Genomic DNA, 26281 nt, shown 5'->3' with positions numbered 1-26281 from the left:
ATCCTCTGTTATTCATGATCACGTCATGAGAACACTTCTTCCACTACGGAACCGTTCAGACTGACGGTTCTGTATCTGACGGGACTGGGGATGTTGAGGGTCAGTAACTAACACAGGAGACACCAGACACAGGCTCCCCAGACCCAGTTACAACACAAGGAACTCCGCTGATTCTGCCGTTTATTAGCTGTAACCACAGACACGCTCTGCTGCAGCAGGAGAATGACACGGTGAGGATCTGTGAGGAGAATGTTCTGGATGTGTTCCTGACCTGGGTTCAGACAGAAGGTTCTGGATGTGTTCATGACCTGAGCTCAGACAGAAGGTTCTGGATGTGTTTCTGACCTGGGTTCAGACAGAAGGTTCTGGATGTGTTCATGACCTGAGCTCAGACAGAAGGTTCTGGATGTGTTTCTGACCTGGGTTCAGCGGACGGCACAGACGCCACATTGATTTGAGGGACAGAAGCTCTTTGTGCTACTTTTCTTTTAAATCATGCACATAATAATATAAATTACTTTAAATAATACAGTTCATTACAGTATGTTAAAATCGACATTTACATTTTTCTTCCTGCGTGGTTGTGTGTCATCTCTGATTGTGCTGTTGGTTGGGAGGGGGATGGGAGGGGATATAGATAGACCATTTCAGAATATCTGAATATATTAGACGTCTGCAAAGGAGCTTTTCATTGTTACTCTATGCTGCCCACAGCTGAATGAGTTTGACAGAGTTTGTTCGTTGTGTATGGCTCTGAATGACAGTAATGGTTAACTGAGAACCAGTCACTTTCGTTTGTATAACACCCTTGATCTGACCACAGGAACATAAGGGAGCTATTTTGCTCATGAGACGACGAATTCGGGAAACACAGGTTGTCTCGTTCTGTGATATTAAAACCTGTCGTTGAATCTCTGTACATTATAAATTCATTTTGTGCCTTTTAGGAGAAAATACCCAGGATTAAGACTATACACAGCAGGTACACGGAACAAGGAGAGGGTGTAGCCAGCTAGTAGCCAGCTGTAGACTAGTCCAGGACGGCTATGTCCCTGATGCCCTTGTGACGAGGGCAGACAGTCCTCTGTAGGTCAGTGTTCTTGTTGTGTGCTGTGTCCGGCTGTGTCCAGCTCTGTGCTGTGTCCGGCTGTGTCCAGCTCTGTGCTGTGTCCAGCTGTGTCCAGCTCTGTGCTGTGTCCAGCTGTGTCCAGCTCTGTGCTGTGTCCGGCTGTGTACAGCTCTGTGCTGTGTCCGGCTGTGTCCAGCTCTGTGCTGTGTCCGGCTGTGTACAGGACACTTCCTCAATGCTCCCGACTGATTCTCCTTGGACAGACGAGGCAGTGCTGAAGCCCCGCCCCTGCTCTGCTCTGGCGTCGATTGGACCAAAAACCTGTCATTCTGTCATACATTCCAGGTGAAGGACAGCCCTTGCTTTTGATTGGTAGAAAATCCAGTCAAGGGGGGAGAAAAGGAGGCGGAGATTGGCAATGAAAAAAAGCTTATCCAGCAATGATTTTCCACATTGTCTTAACGTCAGCGTGTGTATGTGTGAGTATGTGTGAGTGTGTATGTGTGTGTGTATGTGTACAAATTCCTCAGTTGGAACCGTGCACAGTGTGAGCTTGCGTGTGCAAAAAACGACGCACACAAACGCAAGTGGGAGATATCCACCGTCTCCTGCGACACCCTGGACCCCCCGCCCCCCTCAGTTGCTGTCAGAGCCCAGCTCCTGGCTGCTATCCTGGGACCCCGGGAGGCCCGGGGGATCACTGGGGGCCGGGGCCACCTCCCCTGTCACGGCCAGACGGATGACCTTGAGCCAGCGCTGTTTGAGGTCGTCGCTCTCGGCGGCGAAGCTGTGGAGGGACTTGGACTGGGAGAGACGGAAGCTGGAGGGCGGGTCTGCCGGCCGGGCGCTGTCGTCCACGAGGTAGCCCAGCAGAGGGATGGTGGACTGGGCCTTCACATCCTGGAGGGGAGGGAGAGAGCCATGTTCATGCTGTCAGTCTTTGCACTACAGAGTACGTAAGAGTTGATGAAGTGTTGTCGGTATATACACCGGGGGTAGGGGTAAAGATTGGGTAACAATGTATAGATTTAGCTCTTATGGAAGGAAATTTATACTTTTATTCACCAGTGGCATTCAATGGATCAGAATGCATAGTGAAAACCCCTGTTTAAGCTTTCTCTCATTTTACTACAGCCTATGTAAGAATATTAAGTGTAGTTGACACACACACACACACTCTATGTCCCTTACGTGTTTGTATCTCCCAAAGATGTATAAAACAGGAAGTAACCAAACAGCACAGGAAGTATATATCTATTAGTGACGAAAGCCATGCTTCCTTGATTGCAGCGGGGGCGAAGGGTTTTCATTGAGACATTGTCCCACCCACTTCCTGTCTGTCCGTCCCACACACACACACACTTTTTAATGAGAAAATCACATTTAACAGTTGCATCCTCAGTTATTAAACAAAGCTGTCCCACCCCACATCTGAAAACAACCCTACACCCCCCTGCGTTCTAGGTACTCTTCTTGTCCCGGAAGTGCTCAAGCTGTAGACAGGAAGTGGTCATGCGGTAGACAGGAAGTGCTCTAACCTGCGGGGCTCCGTAGAGGTACAGCACCAGAGCCTCCTTCTGAGGGATCACACACCAGACCTTCTGCCAGGGCTTGTTCTTCTCACAGTACTGCAGGAACCCACACATGATGCTGCTTCCTGAGAACTGGGCCGCCTCGATCTGGGGGACCGGGGAGTCATGGTTACACAGCTGGCAGTTTGGGGGTTAGGGTCAAGGTTAGTGTTAAGTCTACTTTATACTTATGTCGCCGACACTTTACAAATGGTCGCAGACGAAATAAAAAAAGTGTCGCTCAGGCTACTGCATTTATACTTCGGCAAACAGTCGCCTCTGCTCAAGGTTCGCGAGACGTAAACAGAATCATTTAACCGTTACATTCATAGCCATGGTTACATTGTTTACGCTTTGTAGCCTAGGGGATCGATCAGAGAAAATGGCTGTAGCTAATTTTGAGAGGCATTATAAAGGTGTGGATATGTTCTAACTTGCTCTGTCAATCTCTCCTTTATTCCTTCCATCTCAAACAGCTGTTGACTGTCACTGAAAATTCAAAACAATGCAGTCAACGACGCGTGCCGTCTATCTAGCCAATCACACTTGCGCGACACTATGTGACGACATCAGCGCCAGTAGAAATTTCTCCTGGTAGGCGACACTTTCAAGCGACGGTTAAAAGTGTCGACTGTGACGCCATTTCTGTCGGCGACCTTTTCAAAAGTGTCTGCGACCTAAGTATAAATTGGGCTTTACGCATTTTTTAAGGGACTGAATTCTGAGTCCCCACAAGGATAGATTGACAAGATGTGTGTGTGTGTGTGTCCGCTCACCTCTAAAATGCCCTTCTTCTTGATCTCAGCCCTCTCCTCGTTGTTCTCAGAGTTTCCTGTCAGGATGGGGTAGCAGTCCTTGCACACCTTGTTTATCTTGTTCCCATCGTACTCCAGAGCCACCTTGTAATCGGAGCACTTCCAGCACACCACCTGAAGACAGAACCACATCACACCCCGGCCAACAGCCTGGGATACACTACATGACTGAGAGAGGGGGAGGGTGAGAGAGAGATGAGAGAGGGGGAGGGTGAGAGAGATGAGAGAGGGGGAGGGTGAGAGAGAGATGAGAGAGGGGGAGGGTGAGAGAGATGAGAGAGGGGGAGGGTGAGAGAGAGATGAGAGAGGGGGAGGGTGAGAGAGAGATGAGAGAGGGGGAGGGTGAGAGAGATGAGAGAGGGGGAGGGTGAGAGAGAGATGAGAGAGGGGGAGGGTGAGAGAGATGAGAGAGGGGGAGGGTGAGAGAGAGATGAGAGAGGGGGAGGGTGAGAGAGAGATGAGAGAGGGGGAGGGTGAGAGAGAGATGAGAGAGGGGGAGGGTGAGAGAGAGATGAGAGAGGGGGAGGGTGAGAGAGAGATGAGAGAGGGGGAGGGTGAGAGAGAGATGAGAGAGGGGGAGGGTGAGAGAGATGAGAGAGGGGGAGGGTGAGAGAGAGATGAGAGAGGGGGAGGGTGAGAGAGATGAGAGAGGGGGAGGGTGAGAGAGAGATGAGAGAGGGGGAGGGTGAGAGAGATGAGAGAGGGGGAGGGTGAGAGAGAGATGAGAGAGGGGGAGGGTGAGAGAGATGAGAGAGGGGGAGGGTGAGAGAGAGATGAGAAAGGGGGAGGGTGAGAGAGAGATGAGAGAGGGGGAAGGTGAGAGAGAGATGAGAGAGGGGGAGGGTGAGAGAGAGATGAGAGAGGGGGAGGGTGAGAGAGAGATGAGAGAGGGGGAGGGTGAGAGAGAGATGAGAGAGGGGGAGGGTGAGAGAGATGAGAGAGGGGGAGGGTGAGAGAGAGATGAGAGAGGGGGAGGGTGAGAGAGAGATGAGAGAGGGGGAGGGTGAGAGAGATGAGAGAGGGGGAGGGTGAGAGAGAGATGAGAGAGGGGGAGGGTGAGAGAGATGAGAGAGGGGGAGGGTGAGAGAGATGAGAGAGGGGGAGGGTGAGAGAGAGATGAGAGAGGGGGAGGGTGAGAGAGATGAGAGAGGGGGAGGGTGAGAGAGATGAGAGAGAGACTCACGCATCCACACGCTCGGCAGTGGTGTCTCCGTCGCGTCAGAGCGTTGAAGGACTCCTTACACTTCTGACACATGGTGACCTCGTTATCCCGGATCCAGCGAGGGGCTCGCTTCCCCAGCTCTGCCGTCTACACACACACACACACACACACACACACACACACAGACAGACAAACAGGCATATCCACACAGACATACACATACACAGAATCAATAGGTGGCATTCTCATTTACATTTACAAACTCAACAACAGCCCGTCTAATGCAAGGTAACCCTGTCAGACAGCAGGATAGCTTCTGACTCACCGACACCTCCTCCACCTCTTTAGCGGCCATCTTAAATGACTCGTTCTTCAGCTGGAAGATATCTATGGTCTCTTGGAACGCCTGGTGCACACATACACACACGCACACCATGTCAACAAGCCTCAACTACAGTACAGTAGGCCACGATATAAAAAAAATCATGAAGTAAAAGTAATTCTACTGATTAGAGTACCTTGATCCAGCTTGCCTTGTCTTGCTCTGAGCTGAAACATAAAAAACACTGTCTGTTTAAAAAAGACCTCAGCGAGTTATTTCAGAGTTTGCTTGTGGAACTGTTATCAACCTTTGCGCTATGGTCTGTAAAGTGAAACTATGGCTAACAGCACTAGCTAGGTCAAATTGATCCCAGTTGGGGGGGGGGGGGGGGGGGGGGGGGGCGATATCGTGGCAGTCGGTTATGTGTTGGTGCAGCCCCAGGTTATGTGTTGGTGCAGCCCCAGGTTATGTGTTGGTGCAGCCCCAGGTTATGTGTTGGTGCAGCCCCAGGTTATGTGTTGGTGCAGCCCCAGGTTATGTGTTGGTGCAGCCCCAGGTTATGTGTTGGTGCAGCCCCAGGTTATGTGTTGGTGCAGCCCCAGGTTATGTGTTGGTGCAGCCCCAGGTTATGTGTTGGTGCAGCCCCAGGTTATGTGTTGGTGCAGCCCCAGGTTATGTGTTGGTGCAGCCCCAGGTTATGTGTTGGTGCAGCCCCAGGTTATGTGTTGGTGCAGCCCCAGGTTATTTTGAGACTGGAAGCAGGTGAAGTACAGAACAGATACTGGCGGAGGCCAGTACTGCACAGATAGTCTGAAACCTAAACACACCGAATAAAATATCAGTGCACATTCTGAGTGTGCAGGGATGAGGAGAATGGGAGGATGGGAGGGAGGGAGGAAGGAAGGAAGGAAGGGATGGCTGGGGGGGAGGAAGAGAGGTAGGGACGGGGTGGACGGGACTGCCGAGGAGAGCGATGAAGGAAACACGAGACTGAAAGGAAAGGTGGAGGAGAGCGGGAGAAAGACATGGAGGAGGGGAGGAGGGTGATGAGAGGAGGGCAGTGGGAGGACGGTGATGAGAGGAGGGAGCTCCGTGCCTGGCCTGCATCTCCAGAGTCCTCTCCTTGCCGGACACCTGGAAGGTGTGTGGGTAGTCTTCGTTGGTGGTTTCCAACACCTTCATGCCCTCCAGGCCGATGCGTGTCCGGACCGTGTAGCGGGTTCCCCCCAGGCTGAACTTGGGCACGCAGTACAGCAGGCTGTTGTTGAACTGAAGAGGTGACCCATGGAAGATTAACTACGCTGTCAGACTGTGCTGTGTAGATGCTCGTTTTACTGACCCTGTGTGTGTGTGTGTGTGTGCATGTGTGTGTGACAGTGTGTGTGTGTGTGACAGTGTGTGTGTGTGTGTGACAGTGTGTGTGTGTGTGAGACAGTGTGTGTGTGTGACAGTGTGTGTGTGACAGTGTGTGTGTGTGTGACAGTGTGTGTGTGTGAGTCTCACCAGGAATAGGTACCTCTCCATGGCGGAGGTGTTCTTGGCTGACAGCTTCAGGACGTGTCCCTGCTTGATGAACTCGTTGGAGGGGTGGACTATGTCCTCCTCCTCCCCCAGCATCTCATAGATCTCCAGAAGCTTCTTTAGGTTCTCCTGCGAGACATACGCTTGATTTAGAGAGCAGATCCAAGCCACATGCTATAACCCTTCACGTGGGACGTGAAGAAAACTGCCTGGATCGTAAAGGTCACATGGTTTGCCTCACCGATTTACGAATGGCACTGTTGGAGTGAGTTGCTGCCATGGAAATGATCTCCAGTGATTCTGAGGGAGAGGATAAAAACAAAGACATTCAGTTAGGATTTTGCATTGAGAAATGTATGTGTTAGCCTGAGTTAGCGCGTGTGTTAACATGTATGTTAGCGCATGTGTTAGTGCCTGTGTTCACATGTATGTTAGCGCCTGTGTTAGTGCCTGTGTTCACATGTATGTTAGCGCCTGTGTTAGCGCCTGGGTTAACATATATGTTAGCGCCTGTGCTAACGTGTGGTGACTCACTCTCCACGTCTCTGCGGTCGTGGTCGTCCTGAGGCAGCTTCCTCAGGTAGTCCTTCAGCAGCATCTCGTAGCGGGGAACCCTCTGCACCGGCTCCAGCATGTGGTGCTGCAGAGTGAGGCTGCCGCAAACCTCCTGGCCCTGACACACAAACACAAGGGTCAGACAGGAAGTCAGGGGGTCAGACAGGAAGTCAGGGGAGCAGGCCTTTTGATTGAAGTTTTGTTAGTTCGGCATCTCACTGTCATGATACAAAGTACCTAGTACGGGGGACTGTGTAAGGTAGTTAACTGTGAAAGGTAGTTAACTTACCTTTCTTAGCGTTTAAGGCAGCTTTCCTTTGTTTTTCTTGGACTAGTCTGGCCTGACCTAACCTAGCCAAGCCTAGCATAGTAGGCTATAGCATGGAATAGCATAGCATAACCTAGCCTAGCCTAACCTAACTTAACCTAAGCTAGCCTTGCCTTACACATCACTGCTCAACTAACCTAGTCTTGCCTAGCCTAGCCTAACACATCATAGCCCAGTTAACCTAGCCTAGCCTAGCCTAACACATCATACCCCCTCTGACCTAGCCTAGCCTTCTAGCTGACCTGGATTTCAAGTATGATGGCCTTGAAGGGAGGCGATCGCTCTGTCCACTGCTTCAGCAGCTCCATGGCCTTCTCAAAGTTCCTCACGTACTCTGCGTACATCTTCAGGAAGGGAGCGCGCTTCAGCAGGATGTCCCCGATACGAGGCGTGGACGACCTGAGGAGGAGAGAGAGGAGGGAGGGAGAGAGAGAGGGAGAGAGAGAGGGAGAGAGGGAGAGAGGGAGAGAGGGAGAGAGGGAGGGAGAGAGGGAGAGAAAGAGGGATTGAAAGACTTTAAGTTCGTCCCAGGCTACAGAATGTCACGTCTCACAGGAAGTGATGTGATGTGAGTTCAGTCATCCCTATCCTGGGTGGTGTCTCTGCGCGTGGATACACCACTCACCACTCGCCCATGCGCTTCTCCAGGTCAGGCAGCAGGAAGTGGCTGTGGAACTCGTTGATGGAGCTGATGTTGGAGAAGATGTTCTTCACCACGTCCTCCGGAAACGTGCCTTTCTTAGCCTCCTCCGTCAGCCTGGCGCAGAACACCTGCAGGGCACGATGACATCATCACAGCCAGATCACACCGCCTCAACGATGTCAAACAAAACACCAAATATCCTCCTTCAACTACAGTACCAACCACAAATGTGTGGTACGAACTGTAAAGGCCAGTTCACGCTGCCTCAACACAGTCCAACAAACACCAAACATCCTCCTGTTGGCAGTTGGGTTTAGAATGTTTGTAAAGATAACTGTTGTTTTCACACTGCCTCGACAAACACCGACAGGCACATTACACCAAACCGACACAGTAAGATGTTGGCTGTCGGGAGTTCCCACCCTCCAGCCCACTGATGCCAGGGTCACAGGTTCAAATCCCCCTCTGCCCTGTACATGGACTCTAGCCTGTGGAGGGGTTCACTCGCCTGGTCCAGCAGGTTGAGTCTGGTCACATAAGCCTTCTCAGTCTGCAGCAGCTCGCTGGCAATCTTGTACAGCTTCTGTTCGTTAGTCTCCTGGAGGAGAGGGAGGAGAAGGAGGAGAAAGAAGAGAAGGAGGGAATAGAGGAGAGAGGGAGGGGAAGGGGAGAAGGTAGGGAGGAGAGGAGAAGGGGTGTTTATTCTAGTGGCACTGGGCTAGGCGAGAGGCTGGCCTGCCTGTCTGAAGGTCAGGTCTCCAGTCTTATCCATAGCTACCTCCCACATTGTACTGCTGCTACATTCTCATGCTTAACCGAGTTCCTGTTTGGTTAAAATGGGTGCTGGTAATGTTTCTGATTGGCTGGTAGGTGCCTGAGAAATGGTAAGAGCGTGAGAAATGGTTTAAAAATGCTCGAGTCTCGCGACGAAAGGGTGAGACTTGAGAGCCCTGGTTGTTTGGCTATTTATAAATGGCGGGTTTGCGCTGTGTGTTCCGTGTCGTGATTCTCTCTGACCAAATCAGTAATGTACTTTGTAATCTGCAGTGTTTTTACATACTTGTATCGGTTCAGCTTGCTTGGAACCAGGTAGTCTACTAGCAAGCCGCCACCCCTCGATCCTCGCAGTGATGCTTGGTCTACTTTGTATTAGGTCTATGCCTACCAGGTACCAGATTTGCGTAGTGGAAAACCAAAACAGGCAGGTGAAGTGGGGCAGGTACCATGCAGTGGAAAAAGCCATAACTCACGAGAAACAGACATACTGTAGAGTCAGGGAGTACAGTGTGTCGTGTGGAGAGTGTGTGTGTATCTACTGTATGTGTGTGTGTGGTAGGAGTGGGCTACTGTGTGTGTGTGTGTGTGTATATCTACTGTATGTGTGTGTGTGTGGTAGGAGTGGGCTACTGTGTGTGTGTGTGTGTGTCTGTGTGTGTGTAATACTGTAGGTATGTGTCTGTGTGGTAGGAGTGGGCTACTGTGTGTGTGTCTGTGTGTGTGTAATACTGTAGGTATGTTTCTGTGTGGTAGGAGTGGGCTACTGTGTGTGTGTCTGTGTGTGTGTAATACTGTAGGTATGTGTCTGTGTGGTAGGAGTGGGCTCTCAGGAAAGGAAATGAAAGGGTGGAAGAGGGGAAATGACACCAGTGAACCAAGACAGAGGCTGTGCTGACGCATGTGTCTGTCAGTCTCACCTACGCACACACACGCAAACACACACGCACACACACACACACACACGCACACACGAGCACACACACACATGCAAACACACACGTACACACACACGCACACGCAAACACACACGCACACACACACACGCAAACACACACACGCACGCACACACACAAACACACACGCAAACAAACACGCACACACACACGCAAACACACACACACACACACACATGCACGCACACACACACACACACGCACACACACACACACACGCACACACATACACACTCTCACCACCTCTACACCTCCAGTTGAACCTTAGTTATCCAGTCAGTTAATCCATTCAACAGTTTAGGGGTTAATGTAAGGACACAACACTATCCACACATATGACTGTATTACTGTAACACATAACATGACTACAACTCTATTTGACGTTTTAACTGACACCACTCTCAACTCCCCACCCTGAATTCACACGAAACCAACTATCACACTTTCGACCACATACCAACTACTTTTTAAATGACAGACACTAACAAACCTACTGGACCTTCAGTTTGCGGTGGACACAGTTATGGATTCACTCACAGATGGATTCTGCTATACCTAAAACAATTGTTTGAAGTAAGAGTCTTGTAAATAAATGACAAATGACATTTGAGATTGAAGCAAATGTACAGCAGTCTTAGACAAAGCTAACCAGTTTATCTACAATCAGAAGTTATAGGGGTCCCCTGCACATAAAGTCTATAGAGATATTTGTATATAATCACAAGCAGACAGTCAGGCAGACAGACAGACAGACAGACAGACAGGCAGACAGACAAACAGACAGACAGGCAGCCAGACAGGCAGGCAGGCAGGCAGGCAGGCAGGCAGGCAGGCAGGCAGGCAGGCAGGCAGGCAGGCAGGCAGGCAGATGGACTGCCAGCTAGCCAAACCACTCTCTAGAGAGGATCAGTGTAGAATTAACTCCGCTGTTGAGAGCTTTTGACATCTGTTCAGACCTTTACTGAAAATAACCCCCTACACACACACGCACACACACACACGCACACACACACACACACACACACTAGGCTGCAGCACTGTTTAGAGCTACTGTGGTTTAGAGCTACCACAGGAGGTGGCTGAGCGGTTAGGGAGGTGGCTGAGCGGTTAGGGAATCGGGCAAGTAATCTGAAGGTCGCCAGTTCGATTCCCGGCCGTGCCAAATGACGTTGTGTCCTTGGGCAAGGCATTTCACCCTACTTGCCTCGGGGGGAATGTCCCTGTACTTACTGTAAGTCGCTCTGGATAAAAGCGTCTGCTAAATGACTAAATGTACTGACTGATGAAGCAGGAAGAGATCTGGGCCTGGTAATGAGGCCTTGGGCATGTCACATGGAGGGTCTAGATACACATGGCACGGGGGTGCTATGGGGAGTTAGACCTGAAGCCAGGCAAGGCTAACTCAGACCACATCAGGTCGCTTATGTCAGGAGTCTTCCTCTTAGTAAACACGGACAGTTATATTTCTGATAGTCAGTCTGCCAGTCAGTCAATCAGCCAGCTAGCTAGTCAGTCGGTCAGCCAATGAGTCATAAGACAATTTGTCTGTCAGTCAGCCAGGCATCTAATCAGTCAGTCAGCTAGTCACTCATCCACTCAGACAGCAACACCACAAACAGAAGACACACACCAACAACATTTTAAAAGCTTATCAGGTCAACCTGCCGCTAGGGTTACCTTTTGTTCCGGCTTCCCCTCGTCCACAGCCTGCTCAGGTGGCGTTCTCTCCACGGGCTCCCCTTCCCCCTCCCCAGAGGGGGGGTCTGGACCCGTCCTGTCTGTGTGCGTGAGGGGGGCGTCTCCTCCCGTCTCCGTAACCCCCTCCCTCATGTCTCCATTCACCAGGACGGCCTCGGTCAGCCTCTTCGCTCCACCAGCCTCCCCGTCCTCTCCCGCCTCCATCCGGGCTACCACCCCGTTAGCGGCTGGCTTGTCGGCATTGCTTGGCGTGCCCGGGCCTGGGTCCGGTGCCGGCTGCTCCTGGGCCTTGGGCTGGTTCTGCCGGTGCTGAAGAGGGTGGTGGAGGCGGTGAGCAGGGCTGCTGTTGGCTGACTTGCTGATCTGTTTGTGCGGAGGGTGAAAGCCCTCCTTCTTGCCGTCTGATAGGCTGGGGAAGAGAGGAAGGACAAGAGGAAGTCAGAGACGTGCCGGCCAGTGGAAGGGTGAGGCTGGGGGGAGAGGAGGGGGATAGAGAAAGATGAAGAGCAGGGGGTGCGTCGGTAGCGGTAAGAAAGACAGAAAGAGACAGAGAGAGAGAGAGACAGACAGAGAGACAGACAGACAGAGAGAGAGAGAACTGAGAGAGAGAACTGAGAGGGGGGCAGCCGTGTGCGTCTTCGAAAGATAAAAATAAACGGAGATGCACAAACTTCCCGTCTGGTGGGGCTGCACTGAGCATGTGCAGAGGAAGTGTGAGTGTGTAGGGGCAGGGGAGGAGTGAGAGAAGAGGGGGGAGGAGGAAGAGAGCTGAAGCACCGGCCCCCAGAGAGACCCTGCTGCCCTACTTATACACACACACACACACACCTCTTCCTTCCTACATATACAAGGTGAAAATACCTTAGACAGTACAACATTTGACACAGAATACACTACTACACACATACAGCCACCAGATAGTAGCATATGCTGCAGTTTATCCAGCTGTTTCCCTGTGTGACCCACCTGACCTGCTTGATCACCTGCTCACACAAGCTGCAGTACCCAGCCTTGGGCTGCCAGGGCCCCGCCCTGTGTACTCATGTACTGTTGTTTCTTTTATTTTCCAACCTTATCTCACTACTCATATCTCAAAGACACACACACACACCCACTGGCAACTTAGAATGTTCCTGTCTGTGAAAACCGTAAGTGTGTATCAATAGAGGAACTACCACGGTTGGTCTGTTTACGTAACGAAAAACAGCCACTCAGACTTACCTCCGGGAGAACATAACACGACCCCTGCGAGGTCACCACAACACGACCCCCGCAAGGTCACCACAACACAACCCCCACAGGATCACCACAACACGACCCCCGCAAGGTCACCACAACACGGACGTGACAACAAACACAGAAGCACCAAAGTGACACATGAACGTTCTGGTAAACACACAGCTGTGCTGGGTCGTCGTGCGGAGGGAAATGCCGCAGGAAACCCTTATGGAAGGCAGAGTTCATTTGTCAAATCAGAACCCTTAGTTCATCACTTCCTCCTGGCTTCCTCTTCATATCTTAAGTCCTCTCAGTAATTCGCAGCACAGAGGAGAGGCTCCTGAAATGAACAAACCAAATGGCACACAGTTCGTGGCTCTGCAGGTGTTGTGGATGAAGCCTAAGCAAAACGACGTGGAACCCTCATCTAGTGTTCTAGAACAGCCTACAGGCTTCCATCCAGTCCGCGTAGCCAGGCTGGGATGTGGAAGAATCTTGAAACCTCACTGACCTGTTAAACGCTGTGAATGTTAAAGTGAAGCCCTTCTCTGATCTGTTGAGGTACAGTTTAAGGGCTTGTGGGGAGGCAGGCAGGACCCCTGTTATTGCCGTGAGTCTTCCCCCCCCTTCCCCCATACACATGAATGAACTTGAGAATGATCTTAACATTACATCCTGTAAGTCTTGGTCAGTACTGAACCCCAACAGGAACAGACTAATTCTAAGTGTGGAGGGTCTCTTCCAGGACAAGCAGGGCTAATCCCACAGCCAGCTGGAGGACCAGAGACTGGACTGGGATCGTTTACACTGTAGCACCTAACTGGTCAAGCTACAGTAGCATTAGGACAGAGGTCTAGTCCCTGAGAATTAAAAACTCTGGTATTTCTGTATATCTCTTTTTTTAATCTTTTAACTTTGACCAGCATACCTGACTGGACCGTTCAGCCCCACCAAGTTGGCCCAGTGTGGTTTACATGAACCTCTATGCTCCCTGGTCACAGACTGACTTGGCTCCAGCAAAGTCACTGTGCTGATCTGGCCTGGTCTGACCTGCCCTGCCCTGGTCTGGTCTGCCCTGGCCTGGCCTGGTCTGGCCTGCCCTGGTCTGGCCACTCTGTCAACTCCTTGTGTGGCCTCAAGGCTCCATCCAGCCAGTTCCTGTATCAGCATCAACCACAACAAGGACAGCATTGTTTCCAGCCCACGTTAATGATGCTCCAGCACAGGAACCAGCCTGCTACAGCAGCTGCTGCTGCCAGAAACACCCCCTCATCCCTGGGACTGGTGGGGACGCGAACCCCTGACCCTCCATCTAGGGCCGTACCACAGCGGCTGAGGCCTTACCGCAGCGGCCCGGGTTCAAATCTGACCCGGGCCATTCTCTGCACGTCTTGCCCCTCTCTCTCTCTCTCTCTCTCTCTCTCTCTCTCTCTCTCTCTCTCTCTCTCTCTCTCTCTCGCTCTCTCTCTCTCTCTCTCTCTCTCTCTCCCTGCCTTTCTCATGTCATACTTTCACACTCCAATAAAGCACAAAAATCTCACAAAATACATCTTAGAAAACAAAAACCCCTCTATTTAGACTGGACATTGCAGATCCCACTTCCCGCCAGTTCGCGCCCGGCAACTGGTGTTTTCACCAGCTCATCCTTCCACAACACTAATCTCCACTCGCACCAGACCGCCTTCTGCGACTATGAGGTTAGCAGAGCTGGATCTAGCCCTGAACACACACAGGACCCCCAACGTGGAAGCAGCGTGCGGTGAACAGACCCTACCTTGTTCTTTTACCCATCTACTTCCTCCCCCAGGCTGCGTACCCCCGAGACAAGCTGGACTCAGTCTCTCCTCCGCTTCAAATCTCCCAGGTCATTCATCCAAGGCAGACGCTCAACTTGTTAAACTCATGTTCATCTGGCCTGCTCTCTCTCTCTTTCTCTTCCGTGCTCCTCCGGAGGTATCCAAGGCTGTATATGACTGGCTAAGCTGAAGTGCAGTGAGCGTTCTAAAATTGACTTCTGCTTCTGCTTGATAGGAAATGTTAGGCAAGTATGTCCTCGTATGTTTACAACACCGGTGTGACCATAAATGAAGAGTGTCACTAATGAAGAGGTGTCTTTCAGGCCTTAAATGATTCCATTCTGCTCTACACACACACACACACACACACACACAAACACACACTCAACTAAGCTTGTTTCTTACAGGACATATTATGCCTGTAGTTTCCGCCCTGGGAACCACCTGTAAATCCAACCACCTGTAAATCCAACCACCTGTAAATCCAACCACGTGACCCACACTCACTCTGTGCTCGGCTACGCCCCCTGCTCTGTACTCTACCTGTTCTCCTCGAAGCGGCTGATGAGGTTGGACACCTTGGAGGCTTTGTCCCGACCTCGGCCCGCCAGGCCCCCTCCTCCCCTATCCTCCATACCGGCCTTCAGGCTTGCGTTCTGGGCTCGGCCCAGCGGGGGGCCAGGCTGTGTCACCGGGCTCTGAAGGTGGGCTGGCTTGGGAGGCACTGAGGGGAACGACACAAGTCAGAGGTCAGGGGTCAGGACCAGCTTTTATTGGTTTTATATTAGGGCTTTCTTCAAGGAACCCCTTAGTGATTGACTTTGTCGAGCTTGAACTGACTGGAGCCTTGAACGCAGCCCCTCTCCAGAACTGTGCAGCAGAGGTTGTTGGAGTTGTAATGTCCACATGCGAACACAAGGGGGCAGAACAGACTGCTACCTAAAAAACAGGTAAATCCCAGACATGTCCACAGCTGTCCAACAACACGTCACCTAAGGAACCTTTGGCTGGTCTGAGGTGCAGTCCATGCGATGTGGAGGCCGTATCGAAACACTTTGTTATGTCTTTGTCCTGTCTCCTCTTATGATTGACAGGATCCTACAGGCTGTGCTGGGCAGACCAGTCATGTCTGGTGAATGATTCACTCAGATCAAATAGAACAGGACTGCAGCAGAACGACAAGGTTTCATGTCCTTGGTAAGTCAGTCAATACACATTATATAACCTCTCTCTCTCTCTATGTCTCTCTCTCTCTCTCTCTGTCTCTCTCTCTCTCTCGACAGGTAGTGACAGGTTCAGTTTGAGACTTGTATAGTGTGACGCGTTTCAGACAGGGCTGGACAGTACCTTGTGGTGTGTGTATCTGCAGTGTGTGTATCTGCAGTGTGTGTATCTGCAGTGTGACAGTACCTTGTGGTTTGTGTATCTGGAGTGTGGGCCTGTAGGCCAAGCCTGTTCCATTGACCCTTTCCCTGCTCCTCCCACTGCTCCTGCCTGACCGGCTGGCCCTCTCCGTGGGGGGGCTGGGGGCAGAGGGACTGGTGCTCAGGGCTGGCGGGACACGGACACACAGGAGAGGGGGGCAAAGGTCAGATTCTCAGTGTCTCAAAATAGTGAAAAACTTGGGTCACAGAACAGAATCTTTATTAGTCAGCCACCAGTGACATAACCCTTGGACATTACTCATAATGATACAGGATACAAGATTAAATTAAACTTAACTTAAATTAAAATAACTCCTTGGTTACAAACCCCTTCCTTATTAACTGTGTAGGACCTCCCCCCACACACACAGCAACAGAACAGAGATAGAAAGTGAGAAGACAGGATTTAGTTAGTACCGTAGTTAGTACTGCGCTGTACAAGACAAAGAAGCGTTTGTTCTTTGTGACAGGAAGTAGATCAACCTCACTTCCTTTAGTAGGTTCTGTTTATGGGATTTCAGATTTAGCTAAGCATGACAGACAAGACACAGACAGACAAGAGACAGACAGACAGAAGAGACAGACAGACAGACAAGAGACAGACAGACAGACAAGAGACAGACAGACAGACAGACAAGAGACAGACAGACAGACAAGAGACAGACAGACAGACAGACAAGAGACAGACAGACAGACAAGAGACAGACAGACAGACAGACTGCAACATCACAGGCCCAAAGCCTCATGACCTCTGGCCCTCCAAACACACAGGTTGTCTGTTTTACTATCCTATCATTTCTTCTCAGTCTCTTACCAATTACGGTAAAACCTCCATATAAGGGTGTGATCCTATCAGGACCAAGCAGATGGAGTCATTACCTGAACACAGGCTGTGTGCACAGGACTGTATAAACCCATTAACATGTAAACATTAAACAACTGTCACACACTCTGCCATGACACATCTTTAAGCAGCTGGGTCTATTGTCTAGAGTCCATTATCTCTCAGAGGATGAAGCTTAGCCAGTGAGGAGGGCAGTTGGCTATTTAACACACAGGGCTCGCCTGTGAAGGAGAATGTAAAAAAATAAAAAATAAATCTTGGCCTTTTTTCAACTGAGACAGTTGAGATAGACAGGAAATGCCGAGCGACCTGCAGCCTCTATACCAGGGGTCCCCAACCGCAGCCTCTATACCAGGGGTCTCCAACTGCAGCCTCTATACCAGGGGTCTCCCACCGCAGCCTCTATACCAGGGGTCTCCAACTGCAGCCTCTATACCAGGGGTCTCCCACCGCAGCCTCTATACCAGGGGTCTCCAACCTCAGCCTCTATACCAGGGGTCTCCAACCGCAGCCTCTATACCAGGGGTCTCCAACCTCAGCCTCTATACCAGGGGTCTCCAACCTCAGCCTCTATACCAGGGGTCTCCAACCTCAGCCTCTATACCAGGGGTCTCCAACCTATAACGCTTTGACATAACCAGTGTTGGGTAAGATACTTCAAAAAAGTAATTAATTACTAATTACTTCATAAATATTTTATTTAAAATACTTTTGTAATTACTCTGTCTGGAAAGTAATTTAATTACTCGATTAGTAATGTAATTAATTGTACTTCTTACAATCCCTATAAACCTTGACCGGATAGACAACAGAAAGGAAATAATTAAATACGAGTCAAACTTGGAATAGTTTAGCCTTTTAGCTTTTTAAAACATCTTAGCTTTTTAAAACATACTAATACTAAACAATTTACTAACAAATGTAACCTTCTTTACTCTTTAGTTACCAAACATTATGTGCATAACACAAAAGCTTAACTTTAAGTTGAACATGACATCAAGCTCTACCTTTGTTTTGGCTCGTCCAAATGTCGGCAGTTGTGGAAATATATTCCAAACTCTCAAATGTAATTTAAGCTCAGTTTCCATGTCGGTATAACACCTATCTAGGTACGAGGAAAACGTTTTTCGATCAGGTAGGGCTGCTTTTTTGAGATTCTACAGTAAGCTCAAGATTGCACCTTACATGAATGTTCTTGTCAACCTGTGACAAAAAAGTGACCTAGTAACGCGTTACACCCAACACTGGTCATAACGCCTCCGGACAATGAAAAGCTTTATGCCGCTGAGCAACCTACAACAGTGCAGTTTTTAACAATCAAACCGATAGAAACGGACAATAATAACAATAAAAGATAAGAGGTAAGATAATAATAATAGTAAAAATAAAAACAAAACAATATTATACACAATACTCCCTGACCAATGTAATGAAACAAGTGCAAGGTGGTTATAGTAAGTGCAAATGTGCAAAGCCTATGCAGGGCAGTACAGTGTGACGTACAGGAAGGAGGTAGGGTAAGTCCTTCCTCCACAGCACAGTGGAAACATGTATGTTTGTATATAAATAGCGCGTGTTTGTATTCGAACCCACTTAACCCACAAACCTCATCTCCAGGGTCGTTTCATTTTTCTCTGCGTAGCTTTCATCACACCCAATCTAAGAACATAAAACGCAAAGAAACACACGCCCCTCTCTAGGTGGCTATTCATTCATGCCGGTACAGTGTTTATTCTTACCGCTATGCAGTAATTAGCGGCAAAACGCCGCAGAAACAGAGAGACTCAGTCGAGTCCCACAGTCCGCTCCGGGGGAGAGGCCATCCGAACATGGTCTGGGGTTTCTGGGTAAATTTAACGCTGGTTCTCAGGAATGAGCACTATTATGAGCTTGGCTTCTACCCACATCCACATTAAAAGGAGCCCAGCATTTTTTTGGACTTCGTATCAGGGGGAAAACCTCCACGCGAACCTCCAAGGCCATGCTACACACACACCCACACACACACGCATACACACCCACACACACCCCCTCTCATTAAAACCCATCTTAGTATAGCTCCCTATGCAAATCAGCAGCCAGCGCCCTGGCTAAAGGGAAGCATGTGGACATTAAGTAGTTAGCTGGGCGGCACAAAGGAGGCATTCTGGGACGTTTCAGAGCCACACTTGGAGCCTCTCATTCAGTACTGTCTCTGGAGACCTCTGGGGGAGGGGCCTGTCCTCAACTGTGTGTGTCAATATGTGTGTGTGTGTGGGGTTTATTTGAGGAGGGGGGTTCACAAACACACATACACACACACTTATATGCAAACCAGACGGACAACCTGAGATTGGTGTCTTGCTGTATATGATATCAAACAAGACCTAGAATACAACAGCCACAGCACATAGATGTTCACGACACCAGCAGTGACACACACGCCTGTACAGTACATACACACCTCAGTGTGACTACACGCACACACACACACCGCCCGCTACCCGACAGGAACACCTGGATTCAGTTTCAGTCTTGGTCATCTGACGTGACAGCTAACAGCTCTTGTCCGGTACAGTTGGCGTTCGTGTAAACCGTACTGTATCCTGTGATGCAGGACTTGGAACTCCTGGATACCGCCATGCCTCCATTTGGACAAAAACACTTCACATACTTCACTCACAACGCAAGGTGATTGGCTACCATGGCAACCGGCCTTCATCCAGGAACTCAATAATATTGGAATACAGAGCAGGGAGGACTGCAGTCCACAGACAGCAGCAGCAGTCATTCATCAGCCATGTGATAATATTGATCGGTCTTCTGAATTTGTGACGCAAATGATTTTTTGAAGGATTTCGATTAGTCTGCATCAGCCAGCCGCCTACAACACTGAGAAGAAAGCAAAGTCACACTAGACTCCAAAGACACTGATGAGAAGAGGAGGGAGAGGGAGAGGAGGGAGAGGAGGCAGAGGAGGATGAGGAGAAGGAGGAGGCCGAAGAGGAGGAGGAGGAGGGTGAAGGTCAGTCTTCCATTCTCCTACACCATTTACACTACACCACTAGAATGATGATGCATTTCACAACAGAGACCCATCCCTAGCCTGCCTCTCCCTCACTGCCTCACCCACACGCTCTCTCTCTCTCTCTCTCTCTCTCTCTCTCTCTCTCTCTCTCTCTCTCTCTCTGTCTCTCTCTCTGTCTCTCTCTCTCACTGCCTCACCCACACGCTCTCTCTCTCTCTCTCTCTCTCTCTCTCTCTCTCTCTCTCTCTCTCTCTCTCTCTGTCTCTCTCTCTCACTGCCTCACACACACACATACTCTCTCTCTCCCTCTCTCTCTCTCTCTCTCTCTCTCTCTCTCTCTCTCTCTCTCTCTCTCTCTCTCTCTCACTGCTTCTGAGAGGAGGGAGTTTGTTTACAAGCAAGCCCTGAGAAAATGTATCAATCTAACAACCACTTTCTCCCTGTAATCAGGGAAAAAACAGAGCTGCCTTCACCTCAGCGAGATAGAGAGGAGCGAGAGGGAGTGTGAGAAGGAGAGAGGGAGGAACAGCCAAGAAAACACTATGCGTCTTAAAATAGCTCCTATCTTTTTTAGCAAACTTCTCGTATCAGTATATCCACATTCTGAAAAATCCCATGTTGGAAGCTGATGTTTTCCTTAAGTTTCAGTGTTTTTATGCAGGTAGACGGCCAAGGACGTTTCCTTGTGTTGTCTGCACAGTACGGAAGCAGTGTCAGGTGACTGTGTGAAGATGTGAGGGACACGGGTGGCAGAACATGCTAGAATACCAGACAGGTCTTTGCCAGGAAGTGTTTTTTCTATTTTCGTCTATGGTGACTTTTGGTTCTTTTCTCCTCCTTTTCCCTGTTATCTTTCTCTCTCTCCCCTCCACCTCTCCTCCTTTTTCCTGTTATCTTTCTCTCTCTCCCCTCCACCTCTCCTCCTTTTCCCTGTTATCTTTCTCTCTCTCCCCTCCACCTCTCCTCCTTTTCCCTGTTATCTTTCTCTCTCTCCCCTCCACCTCTCCTCCTTTTCCCTGTTATCTTTCTCTCTCTCCCCTCCACCTCTCCTCCTTTTCCCTGTTATCTTTCTCTCTCTCCCCTCCACCTCTCCTCCTTTTCCCTGTTATCTTTCTCTCTCTCTCGTCCCCCTCCCCGCCCCCTCCCCTCCACCTCTCCTCCTCTTCCTTGTCTCCCCAGTGTCAGTCACGTGGGCTCGTTCTCAAACACAGGTTTGTTCTTTTTCTGTCTGGCTGTTTTTCTGCCTGTCTGCCTGTCTGCCTGCCTGCCTGCGACACAAAGAAGAGTGTCTTCATTGCCTGATTCTCTTAAAAAGCCTCAAACTACGTCTTCACTATAAACCCCAAAATAGATCAGATCCACAAGCCCCCACAAGCCCCTCCCCCCCCTCCTCCCCCTGCCCAGTCCCTCTGCTCACATGCAACGCAAACAGACTTCCCAACAGAATCCGTGTGGGACTGAAATGGCCTTTGTCGTCACTCCTCTGGGTGATTTCCAACACGAGGAGCAGGTATGAAGACACAGGAAAAAGAGAGAGAGAGAGGGGCATTGAGAGAGGTTGAGCGTGAACTAAGTCGATGGCACCTAACCTAAGTGTCTCTGTGGCCTTCACGTAGATAACACCGTTGTCTGTGGTCGTAAAACAATGTCAACGTCACATTCCGAAAGGGCAAAAAATGAGAGAGAAACACATCCAGACCTAAAGAGAGTCCTCAGAGAGAACACATCCAGACCTAAAGAGAGTCCTCAGAGAGAACACATCCAGACCTAAAGAGAGTCCTCAGAGAGAACACATCCAGACCTAAAGAGAGTCCTCAGAAAGAACACATCCAGACCTAAAGAGAGTCCTCAGAGAGAACACATCCAGACCTAAAGAGAGTCCTCAGAGAGAACACATCCAGATCTAAAGAATGTCAAAAACAGAAAGAACACATCCAGACCTAAAACACCAGCTAGCTTGAATCGTCCCTCTGCAGAACCAGTTTGTTTAAGCCTCGTCCTAGGCTAGGGGGACATTCCAGAGGAGAGCTGGACAGAAGTTTCAGAGAGTTACGCAGTGTGAGATGGGGAAGAGACACCTTCATCTCGCTCTCTCTGGAAGTGGTTTCTGCGGTCTGCCTCTCTACCTGGTTCAGATTCTACAAACAACCTCAACAACAGCATCGAACAAACCACACTCAACCTCTAGCGCAAGACACCATGGAGAACGTGAGAGAGAGAGAGAGAGAGAGAGAGAGAGAGAGAGAGAGAGAGAGAGAGAGAGAGAGAGAGAGAGAGAGAGAGAGAGAGAGAGAGAGAGAGAAAGGGTGGTGCAGATAGAGTAACTGACACAGAGGGAGAATGGAGCTCGGGTTAAGTTAAAGTCAGTGGAGGTGAACTCACCCAACGTCTCAGGCAGCTAGATAGAGGAGGTAGGGAGAGAGGTGAGGAGAGGTGGCAGATTTCTCCCAGAGACAGAACGTCTGTCAGAAGGACTCCATCAGCCCGAGTCTTCTACTGCCTCTGCTGCTCTGCCTTACGACTCACCAACGAGACTCCTCCCTCACAGCAAACATGCATACCCCCCCCCCCTCTCTCTCTCTCTCTCTCTGTTCCTCTCCGCAAACTTCTCTCTCTGTCACGTTATCTCTCTATGTCAATTTCTCTATCTCTCTCTCTCGGTCACTCTTTCTTTCTGGGTCTCTCTCTGTAAATGTCTCTCTCTCTCTGTAAATGTCTCTCTCTCTCTGTCCCTTTATCTCTCCTGCTGTATCTCTCTATCAATTTCTCTCTCTACCTGTCACACTCTCTGTCACCTTTTTTCCCTGGCAACCAATCCAAGCTGAGTGAAGGCAGAATGAACACACAAACACAGCCCAGTAGGGCCCTCCTCATTCAGAGAGGAGAGAGGTTGACCCAAACTTTACAGAGAGCTTACATTCCATCTGGAATCGATATACCGATCAAACACGTTTTGGTTTCCTTGATCCTATTCTTACTGTAAAACAGTAGAGAGTCAGAGAGCTGAGATGAGTGGTCAGATACATACCTTCCACATCCGAGAGATTGAAATGTTTACCAAATTCCTCTCGCTCCAGCATTTGATCTGATTTATTTTAATCTTTAATCTTGTTGCGAACGGAAGGATAGGGCAGGGAGGGGGGGCATGCAGAAGCCGTTTACGTTTACGTTTGTTTACCATCCTAGTGAAGAATCACTCCCATTCAAAACTGTTGGTTCTCTAACCACAACTCTCAATGTAATTCAATACCTCATACTCATTTCTAGCCAACTAGAATTAACATCGGAAGTTGAGGAGCAAAAAAAAAAAAATCCCCACAAAGAAAGGTTTTTCTTAGTTTACTATCCTTGTGGGTGCTTCTGGTCAAGACCACTCACATAAACACCCCCCCCAACACACTGGTTTACTACTGTAAACTACAACGTGTGCTAAAAGTAGCGTTTAAACATGCGGTAACACCACATACCATTTCGGTAACACCTAGTGCTTCAGGAAATCTACAGGGCAACTTTGAGGAGTTCAGAGAAAGATTCCTTCCTTATAACTAGACCTGTTTGGCTTCATTTCATTCCTCTCTGCAGGTTTCACCAGGAATGTTCTAGACCAACACCTGTCCCACTGCAAGAATGCATGGATTGTACAGCATGACAGGAAGACTAGCTTGACTTTGAACTCGTTCTAGATACAAGTAGCTTACTTCCTGTATCTAGTATTTACTAGTATGTAGTGTTTACTAGTACGCAAAAAAGATGGTCAACATCTAGCGATGTACATGTTTACCTAGTTACAGTAAGATATCCCAATTACAGCGTGTCTGTCCGTGTGTGTGCTTGTGTGTGTGTGCACATGTGTGTGCTTGTGTGTGTGTGCACATGTGTGTGCTTGTGTGTGTCTGGTGGGTTAACACCAGTACACTGGGACACAGATAGGCCAGATGATTCAGTCCTACACACAGGCAGACTGACGTTCAGGATTAAACCGCTCTATAGAACCTTCCAGACTTTCTCCGGATTATCCCTGTCTCATCCCTTAATCCAGCCCAGCGCCCTCTCAGCATGGGGACCACAGCTAGGGGGGCTGAGCTTCCCAGCAGAGGGGAGAGAAAGCAGAAAGAAAGAGGAGTAGAGAGAAGGGGGTGAAGAACGTAAAAGTAGAGGGTGGTCTGAGGAGGAGAGACAGGAGCAGGAGAGTTCCTGCTCAGAGACAGGAGCTCTGTCCCCTTCCCTCCCTTACCCTCCCCTCCCCTCACTCAACCTGACATCTCTCATAACAATCTTTGCAGGGTCAGCCTCAGTTGGATCTGTAGGCAGACTGACTGGCTGGATGAATGCTGAATGAATGCTGGATGAATGCTGGATGAATGCTGGGTGAATGCTGGGTGAATGCTGGATGAATGCTGGGTGAATGCTGGATGAATGCTGGATGAATGCTGGATGAATGCTGGATGAATGCTGGATGAATGCTGGATGAATGTTGGATGAATGTTGGATGAATGTTGGATGAATGTTGGATGAATGTGCCTAACTGGCTCGGCGCCCTGTCACACGCTCTTCAGGCATTAAATTCTCCGCAAAACAGAAATGCCAAGTCAAGCTAGTTTTGACTTAACTATTCAGACAACACAGATGTCGGAAAAGGTAGGAGTGTAATACAATGACAAACAGACACACCTACACCCGCACAAATAACACACACACACACACACAGAGCAATTTAAACTGAGAGGCTGTAACAGGCCACTGTAGTCTTCAGTAGGAAGAGGAAGGTTAAGCTAGCCATAGAACAATGACTCACAAACACACACACACACACTCACACTACAGATAGAATTCTGGTAAGACAAGACCAATATTAGTAAAATAGATTCTATGAATAGACAGGGAGATTAGACCACAACAGCAAACTACACTGAGGAGTAGGAAGTGAGAGAGAGAGAGAGAGAGAGAGAGAGAGAGAGAGAGAGAGAGAGAGAGAGAGAGAGAGAGAGAGAGAAAAAAAGAGAGAGAGAGAGAGAGAGAGAGAGAAGAGAAGAGAAGAGAAGAGAAGAGAAGAGAAGAGAAGAGAAGAGAAAGAGAGAGAGAGGTGGGGGGGAGAAGAGAAAGAGTGAAAGGTGGGGGGGAGGAGAGGAAGAGAGAGATGACGTCCTATCTACCTTCAGCGTGTTCAAGCTTCACACCAACACACGCCTCCTCATCAGTGTTCTTCTGGAAGCAGCTGGCCTTGCTTTTCCTCTCTGAAACACATGAACACACACTGTCAGACACACTGGAGAACCACACACACTGTCAGACACACTGGAGAACCACACACACTGTCAGACACACTGGAGAACCACACACACTGTCAGACACACAGCCAACTGGAGAACCACACACACTGTCAGACACAGAGCCAACTGGAGAACCACACACACTGTCAGACACAGAGCCAACTGGAGAACCACACACACTGTCAGACACACAGCCAACTGGAGAACCACACACACTGTCAGACACAGAACCAACTGGAGAACCACACACACTGTCAGACACAGAGCCAACTGGAGAACCACACACACTGTCAGACACAGAGCCAACTGGAGAACCACACACACTGTCAGACACAGAGCCAACTGGAGAACCACACACACTGTCAGACACAGAGCCAACTGGAGAACCACACACACTGTCAGACACAGAGCCAACTGGAGAACCACACACACTGTCAGACACAGAGCCAACTGGAGAACCACACACACTGTCAGACACAGAGCCAACTGGAGAACCACACACACTGTCAGACACAAAGAGAGTGCAGATGAAACACAAAACAACGGACTCCGGACACGAAGCTCCGAACCCTGATCTGAGGGCACCAGAGACCACACTACAGCCTCCCTCCATCTGAGCACACCACACTACAGCCTCCCTCTGAGCACACCACACTACAGCCTCCCTCCATCTGAGCACACCACACTACAGCCTCCCTCCATCTGAGCACACCACACTACAGCCTCCCTCTGAGCACACCACACTACAGCCTCCCTCTGAGCACACCACACTACAGCCTCCCTCCATCTGAGCAGACCACACTACAGCCTCCCTCCATCTGAGCAGACCACACTACAGCCTCCCTCCATCTGAGCAGACCACACTACAGCCTCACGGTCTGTCAGAACCAATTTAAGGTGAGAGAAAGGTTAAGAGAGAGAGAGAGAGAGAGAGAGAGAGAGAGAGAGAGAGAGAGAGGGAAAAAGATAGTGAGAGAGGGGGAGGCGGAGAGAGTGGGAAAGATACAGTATATATATAGAAAGAGAGAGAGAAAGGGAGAGAGAGCGGGAGAGAGAGAGATGACTCAGCATTTCCTCTCTAATCTGGTCCTCTGTGTGGATGTCAGACATGCAGCCAGAGATTCTGCTGCTATCGGGGGCCCAACCTCCTCTGTTAGGAGCAGCTGGTCTGCTGACGGTCTGAGAATGAGAGAAGCCCTCTCCAGCCCTCTGAGGGCTTGGTGTAGTGAGACTGAGATATGGAAGGCTCGCCCTCTCTGGGGAGCTCCTACATGAACAGAAAAGATTAAAGGGAAAATAGGGATGCTA

The 26281-nt window shown here is 49.7% G+C and overlaps 2 protein-coding genes across 4 annotated transcripts in view; both read right to left on the bottom strand.

The window, feature by feature from the left end:
• Positions 1–577: 577 nt before the first annotated feature.
• Positions 578–15921, bottom strand: fgd4a (FYVE, RhoGEF and PH domain containing 4a). Of its 3 annotated transcripts, none has more exons than XM_047034783.1 (15): positions 15839–15921; positions 11394–11823; positions 8495–8584; positions 7969–8114; positions 7586–7742; positions 6995–7133; positions 6702–6760; positions 6443–6589; positions 6036–6208; positions 5136–5166; positions 4943–5023; positions 4639–4764; positions 3417–3569; positions 2608–2748; positions 578–1969 (listed from the first exon to the last, which is right to left on the bottom strand). In XM_047034783.1, exons 2-15 carry the CDS (start codon positions 11616–11618, stop codon positions 1706–1708), a joined length of 1932 nt encoding a protein of 643 aa, XP_046890739.1. In that variant the 5' UTR covers positions 11619–11823; positions 15839–15921; the 3' UTR covers positions 578–1705. The 3 variants fall into 3 exon arrangements, with proteins under 3 accessions (XP_046890739.1, XP_046890736.1, XP_046890737.1); XM_047034780.1 differs by lacking the exon at positions 15839–15921 and adding an exon at positions 14972–15146; XM_047034781.1 differs by lacking the exon at positions 15839–15921 and adding an exon at positions 14407–14931.
• Positions 15117–26281, bottom strand: part of itpr2 (inositol 1,4,5-trisphosphate receptor, type 2) — a 33048-nt gene continuing 21883 nt past the window's right edge. Inside the window, exons 36-40 of the mRNA XM_047033473.1 lie at positions 26150–26240; positions 24857–24937; positions 15839–15979; positions 15249–15367; positions 15117–15152 (exon numbers count right to left, since the gene is read on the bottom strand). Of these exons, the coding sequence (XP_046889429.1) occupies positions 15117–15152; positions 15249–15367; positions 15839–15979; positions 24857–24937; positions 26150–26240 (468 nt within the window). The remainder of the gene's footprint in view (positions 15153–15248; positions 15368–15838; positions 15980–24856; positions 24938–26149; positions 26241–26281) is intronic.

The sequence above is a fragment of the Hypomesus transpacificus genome, chromosome 14 (genome assembly GCF_021917145.1).
Source record: "Hypomesus transpacificus isolate Combined female chromosome 14, fHypTra1, whole genome shotgun sequence".
NCBI classification, from domain to species: Eukaryota; Metazoa; Chordata; class Actinopteri; order Osmeriformes; family Osmeridae; genus Hypomesus; species Hypomesus transpacificus.
This window is presented reverse-complemented; position numbering and strand designations above follow the sequence as displayed.